The 16087-nt window shown below is 37.6% G+C and overlaps 1 protein-coding gene across 2 annotated transcripts; it reads right to left on the bottom strand.

Moving 5' to 3' along the window:
- Positions 1 to 679: 679 nt before the first annotated feature.
- Positions 680 to 10852, bottom strand: LOC126413142 (60S ribosomal protein L26). Of its 2 annotated transcripts, none has more exons than XM_050083039.1 (4): positions 10759 to 10852; positions 10229 to 10409; positions 1212 to 1352; positions 680 to 868 (listed from the first exon to the last, which is right to left on the bottom strand). In XM_050083039.1, the coding sequence occupies exons 2-4, from the start codon at positions 10394 to 10396 to the stop codon at positions 725 to 727; spliced, it is 453 nt and encodes a 150-aa protein (XP_049938996.1). In that variant the 5' UTR covers positions 10397 to 10409; positions 10759 to 10852; the 3' UTR covers positions 680 to 724. The 2 variants fall into 2 exon arrangements, with proteins under 2 accessions (XP_049938996.1, XP_049939004.1); XM_050083047.1 differs by lacking the exon at positions 10759 to 10852 and adding an exon at positions 10681 to 10758.
- Positions 10853 to 16087: the final 5235 nt, after the last annotated feature.

Raw genomic sequence — 16087 nt, forward strand, 5'->3', positions numbered from 1 at the left:
TATACTTGTTTCGAACTTCTCAATTACAGGATAATCACATAAAACCAAAATATTTAAATATGGTCAAGCAACCAACTTATTTTTATTGGATCACCTCTCTTGAATCAATCCTTGGGGAGAAGTGAAAATCAGTGCAAAAAAGAAGCACTAGACTACCAAATATGCAAATTACAAAATGTTAGAAACAATATGCAAGACCAGTTCAAACAGCTGTTTCCATTCAATAAACTAAACAAAAATTGGTAACTACGTAGTTTGAACACATACCAACATAAAATAATAACAAACGATCACAATTACAGTTCTCTTCAAGATGTTTCCATTGCAGTTGCTGCAGCACTTACTTCAGTATACTTTCCCTTCTCTTTCCCAAGTACTTTGTAATGTAAAGAATAAATGAGTTAATCACAATACTGAAATAAGATTTAGTGATTTATCTTTATTACTGTACTGTATGCAACAATAAATGTGGAAAACTGTCAATGACACCTCTTCAACATTAACATTAATTGTAAAATTTCCTTTATCAGATCACTATCATTACTGAATGTGACCCCACACTAAATCAAAGGCAGAAAAACGTAAACATGGACATCACTCTAAAATTTATAATGTCAACCAAAATCTATCAGAATGGCCAAAAATAAAGGGACAAATTTAAAGAAATTAACTCCACATGTTCTTTGGAAATTTTTATTATTAACGATCACAATTACAGTTCTCTTCAAGATGTTTCCATTGCAGTTGCTGCAGCACTTTCTTCAGTATACTTTCCCTTCTCTTTCCCAAGAGCAGCCAACCTGCCCTTCGATCTCCTGTCTATTATCTTCTTTCGGTCCTTATCCATCTTTAGTTTCACAATTACTGTCTGGAGGAGGAAAAGATAATTTTAGACACCGCTCAGCTATGGAACATTTTTTTAACACTGAAAGATTTGGTCAGAGCCTTAATTTTCGCCAGGAAGCAAACTGGCCAGAAGCATCAGCTACTCTTAGGAGTACCCTAAGAGCAACCAAACATCTTACTGGCCATATTTTGCTTCATCTGAGAATGGTTTAGATCATCATTCAGCAAAGTACAAAAATCAATGAATGTGAATACAGTAAGTAATGAAACAGTTAACAGAATGCAACTAAATTGCTAATTCCATTGAAATACATTGACAATAATTGCTCACTACATCAATCTTACGTAAATACGGCCACACTAACCTTTGATGGATGGATTCCTACATAGACACTGGCACCATTAGCCTTCTCTCTCTGAATCCTTTCAATATAAATTACAAACTTTTTCCTATAAACTTGGACAACTTTTCCCACCTGTTGTCCTTTGTAATGGCCTCTCACTACCTAAAGAAAGGAAAAGGTATTAAAATTTGTCTTTGCAGTAATTATGGTATCTACTGAGCAACACACACATTTAAATACATGCCAAGTACAATCAACAATGTGAACTGCATACATTCAGTATGTGTAAGCATGATAGTAAAGAAATGACTCTCTTTCAACACAGCCTTCGTAACAGGTATTTGAATTAAGCTTTAGAATTCACTTATTCCAACACCTATACAAACCAACATACTGATTAGAAATAAAACCTTAGAGACCTTAACAGAAAGAAATGACTTTTGTATATATAAACATTAGTCAACAAAAGAATTTCAAGGAAACAAATTAATTCATCGGTCACCATTGATATTCATAACCCTGAGTGATAAAGAGCTACTTTGAAAAATGTGTGCTTGCCTACCACTCAACATCTCATTTATTAGTCAAACCATAATGTTATTGCACCTGAGAGTAACGGCATTTCAGTCAGCTTATGATAAACGACCTGCTGAGCCACTTTATATATAAGCACAACTGCGTTTAAATCATTCACAATGTGATGTGTTTTCATCAGTCCCCACTGCACTTTTTTACTGTAGCACCACCACGTTTCTGATAATACACATCGTGGTCACACAGTACTATTGTTCAATCAGAGGCCATCTTTTGAAATGGCTCTTGTTCTTCAAGTGATTTAGATGGTGATTGTACTTTGTTCAAGTTGCAATTTAATGATGTGTGTGCCATATTTAATTAGTCTGGACCCAAAATTCTACACAGTATACATCAAAACAGTTTTCATATCACTTTTTAGATGTCAAAGTTCAGGAAGTTTGTTCTGCAGTTTCAAGTTGAAATTAACTTGCCTCATAGCAGCATTGCTACAGGATGTTTATTTTGTGGAGCATCAATAGTAGCAAAGTTACTCCTACATGTTATTTAAAACTATTCTTTTTGATGTGTATTAATCATTTCTTACTATTTTGAGTAAACAAATAACTTTCAATTAATGCAGTCAGAACAACAATGTGGAAAAAGATTTCCCACAGTTCCATTTTCCACCAAGGGATGTGGTGAGATGCAGTCTGATGAACTTGCAGTACATCAGCCAATTCACTCCCTAGTCTTGAAGTACATCAGCCAATTCACTCCCTAGTCTTGAATCTGTATAAGTCCAAAGGCTTCAGCTGATGGACATTTGAGGCTCATTAGAGTAAACAGATCATGACGTATCAACCATTCCAAACAGTCTACTGCAGATGTGCAGGTGCATTATCATTGACACCTTTACATTACTCAAATGCATTTTTCACACTTCTTGCTGTTTAGTCACCTGTGGTACTAGTTGAAACCTATGCTCACACTGTAGTCTTGAGGTTCAGGTACTGTGCCACCTCCATTAGGCATATTTTGATAACATGCGTATACTAACAAATTTGCCAAGATTGTCTCATTTTGGTAAAATAAAATTGTTATTCTTTGGTACTAATCTCTCTCTCTCTCTCTCACACACACACACACACACACACACACACACACACACACACACACACACACACACAAAATCATTCTTCCCACACTCCATAATACATGAATGGAACAGGAAGGAACCATAATAACTGGTATAATGGTATCTCTCAGCTTCCAGAGTATAGATGTCTATATAGGTTGCTACAGAATGGCTACAAGATGTCAAGTTTACCAAGGTATGGCTAGTGCTATTAACAGTAAGTATATTAATGAATGGGAAGCAATTTTTACCACCACAGTCACTGTAGTATCAGTTTAAACACTTTGGACCACACCTGAGTACACTACCGGAAAGCATATTATCTGCATGTCTCAAAATTTTGACACTGCACTGGCAGGCCTCTCGATTAAAGTGTTGTATCTGGCACCACCTCCTCCCCAATCTTGCTTATGGTGACAATTTGTCTGTAGCCAGAGTGTGTATGCCCAGACTCCCCAATTGATTCTTTCCAATCCGACACAAACTGTCGACACATATACGGATACTATAAAAGGAAAGAATACCCCACAATAGCGAAGTTGCTAATTTCTTTAAAATAAAAGTGAACTTTTCTCAGAGGGGAAAACATCACTTGAGATGATATTAAAAAGTATTGGCTTCCGTTTTTGAAAAGTTAGATGGATAAAAGCTATTACTAGAAAAAGCTCATGTCGTTGCAGCTCTTACTATTTTCTTGCACAAAATTGTAGGAAATGACACGGTTAGACGAAACCTGCGTCAACGCTGGAGAATCAGTTGAAAAATACTGGACAGATGATACTCCCAATAGCAGCGGTCATCAGCCAACAGACGGAGGATCAAGATTAATTGTAGCCCATGCAGGATCTTCAAACAGCTTTATGCCTGAAAGACTTCTAGTTTTTTTTCAACAAAAAAACAGTGACTATCATGAAGATATGGACCACCCACAGTTTCTACAGTGGTTTAAAAATTTGTTGCTACAGTTTAGTGTTCCGACAGTTTTCACGATTGACAATGCACCGTACCAATCCGTCATTTTCGATAAAACTCCGACCACTAATGACCGTAAAGAAACTATGGTGCAGTGGTTGCAGGCAAGAGACATTGCTGCAGATATGAGCACGACAAAGCTACTGTTATACTCACTCGTGAAACAAAATAAGCCTATGACACCTAAATACGTTTTAGATGAAATTGCCAGTGAACAGGGTCACTAGGCTACCACCTTATCACTGCTATTTTAATCCAACTGAATTGGTTTGGATTGAAGTGAAGGTGTACATTAGAAGCAACAACAAGATTGCTACCTGAAGGTCTTGCTACTGTAGACACTACCTCATGGAGGAAAAAAGTAAACCATGTTGCTAAACTGATAAGAAGCACAGACTATAGACGGTATTATAAATGAAAACAGTTAATGATTTCTCTTAGTGATGATTAAGACAACAGTTTTGGCACAGATTCCGATGATAGTGAAGAACTGGATGGAATTGCACCACTGACATCGTAAATTGGTGAGTGTAAATGTATACAGAATTAATTCTTTTTCTCTCTGCAATCGGGCAGAGCTATGCATGTTTTGCTTTATTTCTTTCTAAGAGTGTGGATAGCACATTTACATTATTATACGTTTTACATGCAGCTTTACTGTAGCAATTTGGAACGACTTTTCATAGATATTGTCATTAACATCGGGTGTTTTTATTTGCCGATTTCATATACCATCAAACACTTAGTCTCCAACATCGTTCTTTCCATTGTCAGAAAAATGTACTTTGTTGCACTTACGTATGAACACTGATTGAGGCATTCATTTACAAATCTTACTTCGGAGTTGTGGGCCTGTGCGGTTGCAGCTATTGCAACCGCACAATCACAGTGTAGCCAACCAAACAAGAGCTGTCAAGTGACGTGTCACCGGCCCGGGTATAGTATACAACGAGATGTCGACCAAGCATAAAGTCATCAAGGCATGGAAGGCAGCTTGTGGGAAATTATGGTTGCTGAGGTTAGGGCATTGCGAGAAACCTTTAAACTAGTAACTGAATCTCTTCAAACTCTCAGTGAAATTCCACAATGACAACACTTGCCGACATCTTTTGACCTTGTTATCTAACCCCTGTAAGAAAGAAGGAAAAATTTTCAATTTTGAAAGTTTAGGTATTGGAGGTTAGTGAGTTCCTTTTGTTTTCCAAGCTTAGGATTCATATACACAGATTTCTTCTAAAAATCTGTTTCACGGAATTACACATTGCATTTTCATATAGTTCAGATGTACCATTATCTTGAAGAACTTAGCAGGAACCTATTAGTATTCGACAAGGCTATGAAATCAAACAAAAGCTATGCACATGCTTGGGCTTGTGTCTTTAGAGGAAGGTATAGACCACTTTATAGAGTTACTAGAAGAAATCCCTGTGACCAGTTGTGACTAGACACAGCCATCTATTGACCAATATAAACAGCTTTCAGGTAGTCATGACCCACTGCAACTAAATGAATGTCTCCACCAAAATCATTTGCATGACCACAAATGAGTGATACTCAAAGAAAATTGAGATATGTACACACATCTGCAGCTGGGATCTTTATTGATGTAAATACAAATGACAACTTCAGTTTTGTTTAAAAATGTTTAAGCCATTTTTTTACTTCCTTGTGCAACTTCTGCACTTGCAGTAGCACAAAGTGCTGTTTGTGGTGTCACCAATGCAAAGGGTAGGAATGGCTTGTTCCTCAACAGCTCTCACCTCTGCAGTTCTACATGGGGGCTCTGCTTGCTTTGTGTCTCAGAAATGGGCCAACTGAAACTGTATATGCCCCAAAGATAATGAAATTAGCAACCCATATATTCACTCACATTTTCAAGGAAGCACTTTGATCATATTTATGATTACTAATATTTGACACTTTGGTAGATCATTCCCAACTGAAGCTCTATCAATACTTGGAAATTAGAGTAAAACACTACAGCCAAATTATCCTCCTTGTTGAAACAGGGTGGTGAAGTTTGGTTTGTGAGGCACTAAACCTGTACAAAGTCCATATTTTTACACAGTCCAATTTAGCCACTGTCAAATTATGCTGAAATGACGACAACACACACCCAGTTCCCAGGCAGAGAAAATCCCCAACCCAGCTGGGAATCGAACCCAGGATCCCATGATCCAGGGGCATCAATGCTACCCACTACCACAAGCTCCGGACATTAAAACAGGGTGAAACAGTTCTGCAAAAACAAATTGACATGCAGCAAATTCTACCATTTTTATGACAACATGCCACGAGAGATGTAGGGTCAATGTTCCAGTTCCAGCCATTACACCACATTTGATGTCAATTTTTAAGATCCTTTTGAGTACCAACCTACCTTACGATAGCTTATTATCAACATGAAATATGTTATTCAATTTCTCTGTTCCTTCTTGTTTGGAGTCAATATTGTGAAAAGGTCTATGTTGAAGTTTAAATTCAGAGTTTTTCTGTAAGCAATGCACAATTGTATTTTCATATTTTACCTATTTAACATGGGGTTTGTACTCACTAAAGAAAACGTTTCTATGCAAAACTCAATGAAATGAGTGTACAACATTGTGGGCCAGGAGTCCCCCATTTGGGGAACTTCGGCCGCCAAGGGCAAGTACTTATTGCATTTGATGCTATATTAGGAGACTTGTGTGCAGGAACTCATTGAAAAGTCAGATCTGTGAAGTTCGAAGGCAGCATAGCAAACAATTTTGAAAGAATTTTATGACAGTTGTCACAGAAAATGCTGAATGTTAATGGGACTTCTATTACAGGGGAAAAAATAAATTGCTTCAGTAAGTATATATCCTTCAATAGGATGTCACGACGACCCTAAAATTTTAATATGGATGAAACCTTTTTCTGGCACCTAAATGGAAACTTTAGAATGTTTCTAGGCCAATCATTACACACTTTCAGTTGCTTGTCTTGCAGTACCACTACATTGCTGTAACTTATCTACTTTATGTATGTGTTTTCATATGGCTTGTATAAAGAACAAATTACTACCTAGAAAATTGATTCTGTAATTGTTTACAGCCCCAGTTATAATACAGTGGCCAAAAAATAGGGAATTGACTGGCCATAGCTACAGTGAATGTTACCAAACATTTTACTTTAGATATAATTTAAAACGTTTGAACACAGCTGTGATGTATTAATTTTGAAAAAGGATATTTTGAAGTTCTTTGTTAACTTTTATCCTATAGTGAACTTTTTTCCTATAGTGAACCTACAGCCTATATATTTACTTTCCCTTACAATGGTCGCAAGTTTACCTTCGATCCTACAACCCAATGGTAGTAGAAGGGTTAATGAAGCTATAAACAGCTTGACCAAATAAATCCTAAGGAACACTTACTATGATCGAACACTACAATCTGCCATTTACAGGACATCACAAAATTAAAATTAGTCTTATGAACAAATTATTTTATTCCAAATTCCTGACTCACTTCAACTCATCAGCAACTTCCAAGTAAACATGCACAGCTCCAGCTCAAGTTCTCACGCTGCACAGTGAAAGTTACACAGTGGACCTCACCCTTGAATTTTTCATTGTTTAATGCACAGTATACATAATGGGTTCGTTTGAGCAGTTACCAGAAAGCGCCAGACAACAGGCTGTAGTGCACATGCGCAGCTACGATGACTTAGGCAGCCCGTGCTTGGTGCTTGCTCTGCTCATACGCTTTGTCGTATTTCTGGTGGGGCATCACGGGACCATGTGTAGCTGTGCCACTTGTGCAGCATGTTGTTGCAAGGACATACTGAGTTGAACTTAGAGCAATTGTTTTATCATATCCCACACAGATAAAGGATGCAAATAAGGAAGCAGTTCTTGGCAAAATATCATTTCAAAATTAGACTCCACAGCTCGAAGTACCATAGAATTGACTTTTTTTTTTAATTTGTACTCTGCAATACTGCTATGTAGCATTTCCAACAGGTTTACATCTACATGGCACTGCAAGAAGCTAATAGGATGGAATGCAAATTACTTGCAACAAAAAAAAAAAGAGTTTCTTGTGTTGCTTACACCGGAATAAAGGACGATAAATTTCATGACTATTGTGAAAAAATTAACATGGTTGTCTGTGAGGCAAAGAAACTGTACAACTGAGTTTATATTCTACTCTAAGAATAAATATGAAGCCATGTGAGGAGTTAAAATGATAAAACATGGTATGCTGCCATGTCTAAAATTTAGCATAGAATGGCATTCTATAAATTTAAGACGTAAACACAAATTAAGAAATAACTTCAGGCCCAGAGGAAGTACCAGACAAGTGCCTTGTGATCGAAAAACACTTTCACAGAAGGCGGATCTATAAAATTCTGCTACAGCTGTCATATTTGAAAAAATATTTAGTTCAAAACTGACAAAATTTGCCTACTTAGCTTCAAGTCAATGTTTACGTATGTTCGTACGTATATAGCATTAAGAGGTCTTTCAGTGTCATAGAAGGAACACGAAATCAGAGACTACTCCAGCAGCATCTGAATTTCATAAATCATACTAAAATGCTTCATTCCGCTCTAATTGCACATTTCTATGTCCAGATGGACTCTGAAGTACCTGATATTCAGCTTTTCATGTGGTTCTCGTGATACCAATTTTCTTGGATGTCCAGTGCTGTATTCTCATGTTTGGTTCTTTATTATGGTATAACGTCATTCGTCCCAGAAAATGAAAATTTGCACTTTAAACTGAACGAGGTTGAAAGTAGCCAATAGCGCGGAATGAAACTTCTTTTCAAATAAATGAACTGCCTCAGCAGAAAAAAAATAACTGAAGCAAATTTCTCTATAAAACAGACAAATAGCTTCATGAAAACATTAATGGTTGATTGCTAGTAACATCGAAATAATATAAAATCAGAAAATTGAAACTACTAACTTATTTTGGTCTTTCATGGTTATGAGAATGTATATTAATTCACTTTACGGCTCCTGGCCACAGAAATCTGTTTTGTTTTCATTTGACGTGGGAGCTGTAAACAAAGACACGAAACACATACACGGCCACGGGTCACGTGGGGACGGACCCCCCACTATACCTCAGCTTGCTCTACACATGCGCAAATCTGGCAGCTTGGGCGCGCCAGGAAAATTTTTCCTGGTAGCTTCTGGCTACTTGCTGCTACTGCTCATACACCAAACAGCCACGCTCCAAGTAGCCAGAAGCGTGAGGAAGGCACTGCTCATACGTGAATTCAGCTCTGCGCATGAGCCCGCTGGCAACTGCTCATACGAACCTAATAACAAGACTACTCACCAGAGGACTTGGTCATACTGTAACAGCTTTTAGCATTGACACTGCAGATTTTTATTATGAAAAGTGAGTTAAACATAGCACAAATGGACAGACTACACAACTGATCAATGTAATACAATGTCCACATACCTCCACTTATTGGCTTCTACTCCAATTACCTTACAACCTAACCTAGACCTCAGAGCTACAATACAGATCAGTCACAAGATTTTAAGAGGGCATCCACTAGCACAGTAATAAGCTGCATGACTGATCTGTGTCAAACAATTCGAGGACAAATGGCACACACTAACCGTTATACAAGTTAGGGTGTGTGCTTTTATAAAATGTTGTCCAAGAAATTGGGCCGTAACAGACAATGTTCAATGCATATGTCCTCTTCCAACAAAAGTTACTAGGAGTAAAATCACATGGTATTTTGCACAACTGGTTGTACCCTTATTTTGCATGCTGTCCTAACATGTAACACTCTGCCAATTTTATGAAGACCTCAACACCAATGTATTAGAAATTACAATTTACACGCAATCCCAATGTAAATCACTGCCCCCCCCCCCCCAAAAAAAGCTGCACACAAATTTCCAATGGTTCATGGTTCCTGAACAATTTGTAAATCATCAGCAAGATTTCTACTTTACCATTAAAATTCATTTGCATATTTCCGTTATTCTGGTTATTCTTGTTATGTAGAAATTGCACAGCCTACTAGGCACAACAAGAAATACTAATGTGAAACATTGTGGCTGCAACTTACACAACAGAAATGATGAGAAAGTTAATGCCCCCGATTTCGATCCCACAAACCACAGCTATATAGACAGGTCGTATGATACTTTCTCATACCGTTGGAATTATTAATGACGATAATCAAAGCTTGTAAACAACCTAAACTATATGCCCCAATTAAAGCTAGCAAAACTGATTAGTATGTTCACAGAAAGCATTAACCGTAAGAAATCCAAACGTATTGTTAGAATTAGCAACACAAACTGGTAAACACATCATCCTGCAACTTAATTTCAACAAGGTAGCTTGTGAGCTCATAGCAAGCAACAAATCATTACATTCATAAAGTTTTAAAATCAATGAGTTAAACATTACCTGTACTTCATCGTCTTTACGAATTGGCATCGTACGAACATTGTACTTTTGTCGAAGCTCTTTCGATAAGGGCGCAGACATCAAACGTCTTCTGATATGCGATGGTGCTGTAAAGTGCCTCTTACGATTCTTCCTACGCGACGACGACACCAACTTGTTCAGCTTCATGGTCTCCCTAGTACTGCAAAACAATTACCTTACAGCTAAAAAATGAAGAATTCATAAGTGGACCATAAAATTAATTTCTACTAGCAGGATTCTCTTTAGCTATGGAAAATCGCCAATTACACGATGAAGTATTAAAAAACGGGGAAAGCATGATTTTGCGGCTGTCTACCGTGACGTGCTTAATGCAACATGCTCACGGCATGTATTTCACACTCACACGTAGTTTGTCACATTTGTAGAGATACACATGAAATGTTCAAAAAATGTACACTAAACATGATTACCTAGGTAAAGCAAAATACCGTCAACAAAGATGATTAAATACGATACGTATCACACATAGTCAAAGCTTACAGTCTTACCTTCAGCCTCCAGCCGAAAGGCCCTATCCCCCAGAAAACTTCCGGTTCTCATACACGTGTTGCCAACTGCGAAGCAAAGCTTTGCACAGATATGGTACAAAGTCAAAGATCTACAGTCGCCGACACCAGAGACAATATATTTGACTGGAAAGGTATTTGATGATACAATTTTCTAATACTTTCGCATCAACGATTACAGGTATGTTATTCAATATAATTATTTTATAACATTCAAAAAACGAGCGAGGTTCGCAGTGGTTAGCAGTCTAGACCCGCATTCGGAAGGACGACGGTTCAAACCCGCTTCTGGCCATCCTGCTTTAGGTCTTCCTTGATTTCCTTAAATCTCCTCAGACAAATGCCAGGATGGTTCCTTTGAAAGGGCACGGCCGACTTCTTTCCCCATCCTTCCCTATACCGATGGGACTGATGAACATACTGTTTAGTTCCTTCCCACAAATCAACCAACCAGCCAACATTCTAAAATATCTGTAAACGGTCTTGACCTCTTGAATCACTTCTGACAAAAGTTTGTTCCACACGCAAAGATCTATATGCGCAAATGTCGACACACATGTAGGCCAATTCACATTGTCCGTCCCGCGTGCACGTCACGTCACGTCATGTCAAAATATTTCACAACGCATCTCAAACGACGGCATTCCTAGAGGTCGTCAACGGATTGTTACGTCCCATTACGTCACGTCAACGTTTCTCAGGAAGAAAGTTTTGACGGTTTCACCGTCTGCTAATATCGGAAGGCAACCTATTTAAGCCGCGCTCACTCATGTTACAGTAGCTCATTTTGTACTTCTACGTCTTTACAATCGTAATTTTTGTCATCATGCTATGTTTTCGGGGCAAATTGCAAATCGGTCAGATATCTGAAAACTAAAAATTATTTAGATTTTACAATAGCAGAAAAGAGCTGACGTCCACTATGTGCATAAATAAGATAAACCAGTTTTCATAAAATAACATTTTAAGTGAAAATCGAGCTCCAACGAAGGAAAAATACAGTTGTTTATGATGGAAAGTGTGAAAACACCTTGACCTAATCGTACGGTGAGGTGCCAGTCAGCGTAAAAAGCCTTTAAACATCTGCGAAGATAGATCGTAAAGTGTGATCAGGAGATCTATACAAATAAGAGACATGCGCAATCATGGAAGTTAGAAATCGAGGTTTCAGCAAAACTCCTCAAATCTGTGGGTGCATCTGAACAGACAAATCATAGTATGTGAGCAGGAGATCATCACAAACATTTTAAAGACAGCTATTCGTTCAGATTAGTGTTTCTCATCTTTGCGTACACAGTGAATTCTAACAACTGATAGTACTTTACAAAATTCATTGATGAATGTGTTGAAATATACAACAATCACACATCTTCGTGGAAAGTTCAGCCCAAGGAATACACCGATCGTGACGAGAAGGCAGCTACTTATAATTCTTTGAAAGAGAAAACAAAAACAGTTAACCCACAGCAAACAGGATAAGTGTTATTTAAGAAAAAATGCTAATTCTGTCTGCTTTGCACTCAGAAATCTCTCGTGGCACTGACCTGCATAAGTGATTGCCAACATACTTTAACTCAGAACAATCCTACACCATAATATTTTGAAGCAATGTAGATAAAATATAATGAATTTGTTCTATAGAAGGATCCACCTGGATACCTGTGCACATTAGCATGCTGTTTCTGGGATTAGGGCGAATGTGCAGGCCTGGATCGAATCCATCTAGTGGATTAACTAGGGCTGGTGTGGCAGCCTGCCTGAAAGTGATTTTTAGGTGGTTTCCCATGTTCGCCATGGTGAGTACCAAATTGGTATCCCCCACCTCAGTTACATGACTCACAAACATTTAGAAAAACGTTCTTACACTTCCATGTGGGTTAACACTAGACTCAAACAGATGGGGTACACAAATTCTATTGCAGGCGGAAAATAGTAGTGAGAGGAAGAGCATCTATCCACCCTCTACCACTAACAATGCCAAATCCAGAATAGCATACTGACTCCATGAGCTCGCAGGATAAGGTTGGGAACAAGGAGAAAAACATTTGTTCTACAGAAGAGTGCAATCAGCATATTGTATTAAGTTAATGAAGAGCATCTTCCAACAGTGTCTGTAGGGTATAGGGGTTATTAAACTTGCATGGGAATACATTTACTCCCTAATGAAATATGTGATTTACAACAAGAGTGAATTAAAGGTAAAACGTCCATTCACCCTGACAATATTAAAAGTTGAAAATCCTATATAGACTACAAACACTTATATAGAGTCAGTTTTATATTTGATGATAACACTTATTGTAGGTTGCTGGTAGACTTCAGGTAGAGACTTAAAAATCTCTACTTACTCAGAACAAAGTAGAAAACACCTATTGGGCTCCTACTACAACTTGTTAGAGTGTAATTACAGAGTTAAAAATATATCTAAAATGTAAAGATATTATCTATAACTTATCATAATTGATGTGTTATTGTATAATTGAGATGCTTAACTTCTCTTCATTAAATCCTTCTTCAGGAAAGTGTTATATGGATACTCAGTGTCACATATTCTTTCTCCCAATGATTGTTTACACAATGCTGTCGAAAATTCCAAATCATTGTTACTTATTCCTCAGACCAGAAATCGGAATCCTGCTATCAGCTCTACATGTGATGACATTAATCTCCTAGTACAAATATTCTTCCGTCATATGGTGGGTAATGAGCGCAAATAATTTCACCAAGTCGTCAAGTTCACCAAGTAACTCATGGTGCAAATTAATATGTGAAAACAGCCATCGCATAAGAAGCGATTTCTTCACCATTGGAACGTCCTTTGCGCCTCTGACACTTCGTTAACAGTTTTTAAAGTTAGTTACAAACACAGACCACAACAGAGTTTGTGCATTCCCAGTTAGTGTCCTGAACTGGAACTGAAATATCTTGTGTGAGAGGGTAGCCACTTATCGCTGAAAATCAGTTCCTAGACTAACAGATGGCAGTCCTTTGTCGATGAAACTGTGCTGTATGGACAAACAAAATTAGCACCAATTTACTGCATGCACAGAAATCTGGGGAAACCTACAAAGAAGTTCCAGAGATACCAATTTTTATCACACTTATAAAGAACGAAAATGGGAGGTCAAAACCCATATCAAATGATAAAATAATATTTAATGTGGAAAATATAAGACACATTCACTTGAAGATGGTAAAACATTGAACAATTACAAAATAAAGAACTACAGGTAAAGGGTAGATTAAAAATCCATATTAACTAGCACCTTTTTTGCCTTTCCATCTATAGCTGTACTCTAAAAATCACTGTGAAGGGCATGTCAGAGGGTATCTCCCATTTTACTATTTACTACGGTTTTTTCCCATTCCAGTCACATATGGAGTGTGGGAAGAACGACTGCTTAAACACATCTACCTGCACAGAAATTAATATTATCTTGTCTCTGTGATCTCTATGGAGGTAATTCATAAAAATTCAGACTAAATTTGTCTTCTCCTGTTAGATGTGAAATTGAATGGAGGCACAGAGAGGTGTGCTCACATATTTGTAACGTATGTGCGAAATAAACAGCAGGTGTCAAAACATTTTGCTGTGGTCTAAATTAATTACTAAAATAGCTAATTACTCTATATCAATGTTCAAAAATACACAAAGAATTGTGAATCCATATTACTAAATGGCTAACCAGTTGCTAGGTGTTTACCTAACATTTTCCAGGAGGCAACAAAAATTTGATTTTCAATATTTCATACAGATATCGACCAAATTTGAAAACGTAAAATGCTGCCACAATGTTCTCAATAAGAGCTATCTTCTTATGTAAAAGGTTTGACACATTAAGCCAAGATTAGAGTTAGAAACTGCATATACGTCTCTAAGCAGCATGACTCATGGTACACGAATTACCCACACTATATATATCTGGATTCTAGAGAAATGTACAAACATGTGAGGCAATAGTGATGTAAGATAGATTAAGGCAAGGCAAACCTACATTTATGGCATTCATAACCTTGGAGAAAGCTTTTGACAATATTGACTGGAATATTTTCTTTGAAATTCTGAAGGCAGCAGAGGTAAGATCCTTGGAGCGAAAAGCTATTTACAGCTTTACAGAAACCGGACACCAGTTATAAGAATCGAGGAGCATGAAAGGGTAGCAGATGCTGAGAAGGCAATGAGGCATAGTTGTAGCCTATCCTTGATGCTATGCAATCTGTACACTGAAAAAGCAGTAAAGGAAACAAAAGAAAAATTTGGAGTAGGAACTGAACTTCAGGGAAAAGAAATAAAAGCTTTGAGGTTTGTGAATGACACTGTAATTCTGTCAGAGACAGTAAAGGACATGCAAGAGCAGTTGAACAGAATGGACATTAACTGGAAAGGAAGATATAAGACAAATATCAACAAAAGCAAAACAAGAATAATGGAATGTAGTAGAGTTCAATCACGTGATGCCAGGGGAATTAGATTAGGAAATGAGATACTGAAAGTAGTAGATGAGTTTTGCTATTTGGGCATGAAAATAACTGGTGATGGCCGAAGTAGAGAGGATATAAAATGTGCACTGTCAGTGGCAAGAAAAGCGTTTCTGAAGCAGAGAAGTTTATTAACATTTGCGATAGATTTAAGTATTAAGAAGTCTTTTCTGAAAGTATCTGTCTGGAGTGCAGTCATGTATGGAAGCGAAACCATTTAGACAAGAAGAGAATACAAGCTTTTGAAATGTGGTGCTCCAGATGAATGTCAAAGATTAGATGGGTGGATCATGTAACTAATAAGGGGGTACTGAACAGAATTGGGGAGACGAGAAATTTATGACATAACTTGTATAAAAGAAGGAATCAATCGATAGGACACATTCTGAAACATGACCTGTGTAGCAGTTTAGTACTGGAGGGAGGTGTGTGTGTGTGTGTGTGTGTGTGTGTGTGTGTGTGTGTGTGTGTGTGTGTGTGTAGGGGCAGGGGGGGATCGTAGAGGGAGACGAAGATATGAATACAGTAAGCAGATTCAGAAGGATATAGGTTTCAGTAGTTATTCTGAGATGAAGAGGCTCACACAGGATAGATTAACATGGAGAGTTGCATCAAACCAGTCTTTGGCCAGAAGACCACAACAACAACAACAACAACATATTCATCCAGTATTTGAGAATGAGAGCACTTAGCGACTCATAACAAATATTACACCTAATTCCAAAAGTTTGTGAAACTTTATTCTCACTGACGCTTTCCACAACATAATGAAAGTTTATCACTTACTACATTTTCGCTGTTCATGTAGTAAAAATGCAGAATCAGGAATGAC

This window comes from Schistocerca serialis, chromosome 1 (assembly GCF_023864345.2).
Source record: "Schistocerca serialis cubense isolate TAMUIC-IGC-003099 chromosome 1, iqSchSeri2.2, whole genome shotgun sequence".
NCBI classification, from domain to species: domain Eukaryota; kingdom Metazoa; phylum Arthropoda; class Insecta; order Orthoptera; family Acrididae; genus Schistocerca; species Schistocerca serialis.